The 6000-nt window shown below is 37.8% G+C and overlaps 1 protein-coding gene across 3 annotated transcripts in view; it reads left to right on the top strand.

Moving 5' to 3' along the window:
- Window positions 1-356: 356 nt before the first annotated feature.
- The window catches only part of LOC140737141 (zinc finger protein GLIS3-like), a 339442-nt gene continuing 333798 nt past the window's right edge, over window positions 357-6000 (top strand). The window contains exon 1 of one of the 3 annotated variants that reach the window (XM_073063344.1): window positions 357-409. In XM_073063344.1, coding sequence (XP_072919445.1) covers window positions 370-409 — 40 coding nt within the window. In that variant the 5' untranslated portion in view covers window positions 357-369. The remainder of the gene's footprint in view (window positions 410-6000) is intronic. The other 2 variants (XM_073063348.1, XM_073063345.1) reach the window with 2 other exon arrangements.

The following is a 6000-nucleotide window of genomic DNA, read 5'->3' as shown; positions in this document are numbered from 1 at the left end:
GTTGAATCAAACAAGAGTTCACACCGAGAGCTCACTCCGACCGTACATGGTCCTCGCACCCTCTGCAGCATTCGCTTATGCTCTCGGGATTATTCAGAAGCGAACCCCTATCTTTCACTGATGGGTTTGGAAATGATCTTGCCGCTTGTTTGTTTCTTGTCTTTTCCCAGGACGGGGAAGGAAACCTCCCCGAGACTGGTCGGCGAGAACGCGCAATTCCCACCTCGCGCTTGCTTTTGATTGGTGGAGCGCCCGCGGCTTTGTCTCCTGTGTGACTGACCCGCCTGTCAATCAGTCCGTCCCGCCCGCCGCACTTCACTGCTTGGGGCCAGGGGCCAGCAAAAACTCGCAACACTCTGGGATCCTGCAATGCACTCAACATCTTGTTTCATGCGATGTGCTCATTCAGGTACTTCTTATACATCTATATCACTTGAAATTTCAATTGTCAAAGAAAATTAAATCTACCAAGATGTTTAAAGGTTGATATTATTATTCTATACAGAGAATGTTTCTTTTTGAAAATCCGTTGCTATTTTACTCAGTATTTGTCAATTCACCAATATCACAGTTATGCTTTCGCTGTACGAGAAAAGTGTACAAAGTTAATTAAAAAACGTTTGTTAGTGAATGAAGTTTTTTTTTCTTGAGAAAAATGTACTTTATAAAGTAATCTGTTCAGGTGCAAACCTATCTTAAACGTGTCTGAAATTCTTTTAAAAAACTACCTGTGTGGATTTGTAAATTCTCGGTTTAAAATATTTAGAACTCTTGTATATGTGAGACATGGGGAGATGAGCAAAAAGATTTTTGGGTATTTTTATAAAGTGAGATGAATATAACAGCATGAGTAGTGCTTAAATTGTAACCATGGTAAAGGCAGAAATGTGCCAGAGTATGATGAGTAGATGTACATATTTATTGCAAGTTTCTTGTGTCCTAGTCAAACGGAAGTTGTCTGAGATTGTGCTCTTGGATTTTAAAAAAATAGGATTTTGATTGAGTTGTTTATGTCATGGAACAATGTATCACGGATTTAACAGCTGCTGGACATGAGGGGACAATTAAATAAAAAAAAACTGTTCAGAATAATTCCTGGTAATGCACCTTACTTTGACAGACTCATGTAATGGTAATATTGTGGGTTTTTAACCCTATTAGTCATCACTTGAAAGCATGTGTAACGTCTGAAATGGGATGAAGAGAGTAATTAGGGGCAATACACAACCACAGGTAACTAGCATTGCAATGTTAGAAAAACTGGTGCTTTGAAAGCTGGTTCTATACATTTTAACCTATGTAATATTGTTTAAAGCTGTATGTAACTCTCCAAAGATGTCACAGTATGTTTTACTAGTACGGAGTGACTGAGACTGATGGTAGTCTATGCAAGCACACTTTTTGTATTGATTCATCATGAAAATTCTTGTTTTTTAACCAAAGATCAGTTTTAGAAGCATGACTTGATTTTATCAGGATATACATAGTAGGTATTTGAAATTGTTGTAGTTTGCAAAAGATTTTTTCAGAGTTAGCGAGCTTTCTGTTCCTACCTCTAGGAAAAATATCATGAAGACTTTTCTTCAATACTTTGATTTCTTCATTTTTAACTATTGTCCCAGATATTATATAACTGATGTGCAGATTATAGCATGCTGGGAACCATATGCAAGCCCAAATATTTAGTCATCGTCAATGATTTTGATCACGTATTTAAAAAAGCACAGCCTTTAAATACATTTATTTCTTCTATATAAAAGGTGGTTTATATCAGACAGTTGTGAGAACAGTTTGGTCTGTTTAATTCTGTAATTGAGATTAATTGTTTGAAATCTGTTGCCTATTATGTAATGAGCTTTGAGCTTAGGGGTGCAAACTAAATCAAGTTAGTTTCACCCTTTGATATTTCTCTGCCCTCCACTGAGACCTTGGAATCTGTTAGAATGCTAGGTTATGGCTAGTGCCAGCCTTATGGTACCTGAATCAAATGTCCATTCTTCACATCTGTGGATAGAATATGAACTAGCCATTTGTCCTGGGAAGGATTGTAGTGGGTTTGATCCTGTCCTCCTCCAATAAGCAAAACTTTTGATCTTCATTTTAATCTTTGGTGCACAATTTTATTGACTCATTGCTGGTGTGGGAGGGGAATAGATCCAACGAACTCCCCAACTCCCCAAAAATGAGTATTTTTTGTTTATTTGAAGAGTACTATATTAATCTTGGTTATTTTTTGACCTTGGGTGAGAAACCAATGTTGAATATATTAGGATCTAAATGTAGCTTTTGTTATGTTTTAATTTTGAGTTAAATTTGAAGAAATCAGATGGCTATATTTTTCTTTGCGTAATAATATTTCGTACAATTCATTAGATTTAGTACTTTTATTATTTTGTCATTATGTTTCTTGCACTGCAGTGATACACTAGTTAATACCTGGAGAACTGCCATCCCCCTGTTGTACTTCATTTGAAAGACATTAAATTTGGTTTCCAGTCAGTAACATTTACAGTTTTCCTATCATGTTTGATGACTTTTTTCAAAGAAGCAAATTGTGAATGTAACTCATGGCTAGTGACTCAGTGGGTAAGAATTGTATTGAGACAAACAACACTTGAGGCTTAATCTTTCAAGTGCCGCTGAGGGAGCTGAGGTCAACTGGAGAGACATTTATTTTGCTGCGAAAGTTCCCGAGGTATCTGTAATGCAAGTGCAAGTGTGCAGTTGGTTGGTTGAGATCAAGTTTAGACTTGGCTCTGATCCCCTACATGGTCACTTTGCTGAAAAACAATCCAAAATCTTTGCCCACAAATGAAGGTAGGTCTCAGCTGGACAGTCAGATGTGTCACTGCTGGCAAGGATCAGTTCCTTTTGCCATGAAAGGGAAACCAATTAAGGGATAGGAACAGCTATTTGAACATGTCAAGTGTATGTTTGTTTTATCTTTGGAAGAAATATCTAAAAACATATTCTTTACAGTTATTTTGCTCTAAATGCTTAAAGGGAATAAAATTTGCACAGCAGAGGTACTACATCACAAACCCTGGGGCAAATAATGGACACCAAATGCCTGCAGCGAGAGATTATTCAGCAGTGACTTCTTCAATAAATAATAGAATCCTCAATGCGATTTCACAAATTATTGCTCCCATTGGGAATGAAATGTCATAGTACAACATGGTCTCTGGTGTATCTCAGAGGACCTGCATGGGTATGTGATTCATTTACTATCTACTGATACCAAAGTGCAAGCTAGTCTAAAGGAGTATCAGCTTGCAAATGAAATACAATACCCTAATCCTTCTAGGTAGTAGTTCTGTAAGATCCACAACGTTAAGCATTAAGGGACCACATGAAAATGTTTTGATACCTATATGAAAAACTATTCAGTCCCCAGTAATACCCAAATATAAAGAAAAATGTATGACCACAGTAGCCATGGTCAATTTGTTGGAAATTGCTTAAAACCACAAATTGTAAACAGAAATTGTTGAAGATAAATATGTTTATCAAGTCTATGGTCTGTTGAGATCCACATGTAACTGAAGAACAGTTCTGTCAGGAACTGGTTAGTCCAATTTCCATTTTAAGCCCTAGATTGCAGTGTGAGAGATTTCTTTCAATAATGTAAATTGATGTTAAAAATTAAATATTTAGGCACTGTTAAGTGAAAGAGCAACATGCTTATAGGATTATTGTTGTAAATACACATCTTAATGAAGTGCAGTGAAAGATCTGTTTAATTCTACATGTGATTATAATGTGAGAAAAAGCATAATATTTGGAGTACCTAGCAAAATGACCACATCAGGCTAACTCATAAAACTTGGAAATGGAAAATTTATTTCAGAGAGAGATTGTGATTTTATGTTTGTCAGGAAAGCCATATGGAAACCAAGAAGCACCAATCAGTATATATTAAATAAAAGCATCCTTTTACTACATCTTCCTCATTTTATTCTTCTTCATTTTCCTCCATGGTCCCACTCTATTTTTCCTCTACTCTTCTTTTTATTTCTCTATCTACGTTTCATCCTTCTCTTCTACCTTCATTTCTCCTGCACTCTCCTATATTCTGTTCTCCATTTTCTCCTATTCCTTCCCCCCTCGTTAATTTTTCTCTCCTCTGCTCTCTATTCTCATCAGGCCTTTTTCCTCATCTGTCTTTGTTCTCCTTTCCTCTATTCTCCTCTCCCTGCTCTCCTCTCCTTTCCCCTTTCCCTATTATCCACTGACTCTTTCTTCTCATTCCTAGACCCCTCTTCCTTCTCCTGTTCATTTGTCTGGCTTTGTCCCAGCTCCTTGTTGGTCGCTTGTATGCTCTGCTGATTGTGCTTTCTTCTCTGTTCTGCCCAGCTCGGCAGTCTGCTTCATTTTTTTCCCTTTTTTATTTTCTCCATCACATCCTCTCCACTACTTTCTATTCCCTTCCATCTTTATGTTCTTCACATTCCACACAGATAGAAGTATAAAGAAACACTGTATAGAAATGGGCTTTTTAGCTCATCAAGTCAATGCTGACGATCAAACACTGGATTATACTAATCATGCAATAATCCCATTTTCTGTTCCCCAGGTTCTCAACGATGACTACACATAGATTCTACCACTCACCTATACGCACAGGGGTCAACAGAGCAGCCAATTAATCTAGAGCTTGTATGTGTTTGGGATGTGGGAGGAAACCGATACAGTCACAGAGAAAGTGAGACTCCACACAGATACAGGTTGGGACTGAACCTGTGTCTTTGGTACTGCGGAACACCACTGTGCTGTAACTCTTTGCTCAACTTTTCCCCTTTTTCCTTTTCTCTCTTCTCTCCTAAGCCTAAGATAGTCAATCTTCTCATTCCATTACTCCAACAACCCAGTATTTTGTCCCAAATATAATATTTTCTTGCAAGAGCTCAGTCAGAACAGCTTGCACCCAAAATGAGAGTCTGGTCCAGTCTTTTCTCACATGCATACTGTAAAGCTGGAGAAAGCATATAGTAATCTATAGATCAAACTTCCTTTGGTTATAGCGCATCCATCTCCTCTGTGGCTAAAATCATTTAGTAAAGTGAAGAAAGTGGATTTTGCCTGACACTTTGCAGGTGCAGTACTGTGTTAGATGGTGCAGGCACTCACCAAACCCATGTGCATTTAATCTATATAAAGGAAGTTACATAGGTCTGTATTGCGAAGGTATTTCACTTGCATGAAATACCTTCACAACACAGACCTATGCAAATTCCTTTACATAGCACATGCCTTCAATCCCTCTTGCCAATCTAAGATATTTTTAATCAGTATTTATGTGTATAATATAATAAATAGCTAAATGCTAATAAACAGCCACACACACAGTAAACACACCCTTTGAGGCTATAAGATTCCATTCTGAACTGCACAACATCCATTTCTGATTCATTTTTGCCTGCTAAGTATGAAACGTGAAATTAATTTGGGCAATCACCAGTCACTTTCTGGAGGACATGCACTGCATGGATTTAATCTTTTGAAACCCTGTAAATACAGAGTTTCAGGCATAGAAATAAGCCATCACAGCAAGAAGAGGGCAGCAGTCCAACATAATGGAAAATGCATGTCTTTGATTATGGGGAAGGGGAATCAATTCATTGTTGTAGGAAGCAATTTTAACAAAGTTGGCAGCTGCAGTTGTTACTAAACTACCCTCTGATATGTAGTCTTTTGTTTGAATACAGGCCAGAGTGATAGGTAAAAGTCCCTGTCCTTCCAATTTCTTTTATGTTTGTCCAGATTTCCTCATGTGTAGCAACTTGTGACATGCTGTTATTGAATCGTAAGGGTAATACAGCACAGAAGCAGATGTCTCAGTCCGCTGAATCCTGTTGGTTTGATTGTTTTTTTCACCCTCGTTTAGTTAAAACATTTTTTGCCCTGCTGAAAGTGCAAATTGGTAATGATGAGATTATCGGGGCACCCAGGGTCTTGGAGAATAAAGGATGGACATGCTGTCTCACTAAAGCGTGACAG

The sequence above is a fragment of the Hemitrygon akajei genome, chromosome 12, assembly GCF_048418815.1.
Source record: "Hemitrygon akajei chromosome 12, sHemAka1.3, whole genome shotgun sequence".
NCBI lineage: Eukaryota > Metazoa > Chordata > Chondrichthyes > Myliobatiformes > Dasyatidae > Hemitrygon > Hemitrygon akajei.
Note: the sequence above shows the minus strand (reverse complement) of the source record. Positions and strands in the feature narration are given on the sequence as shown.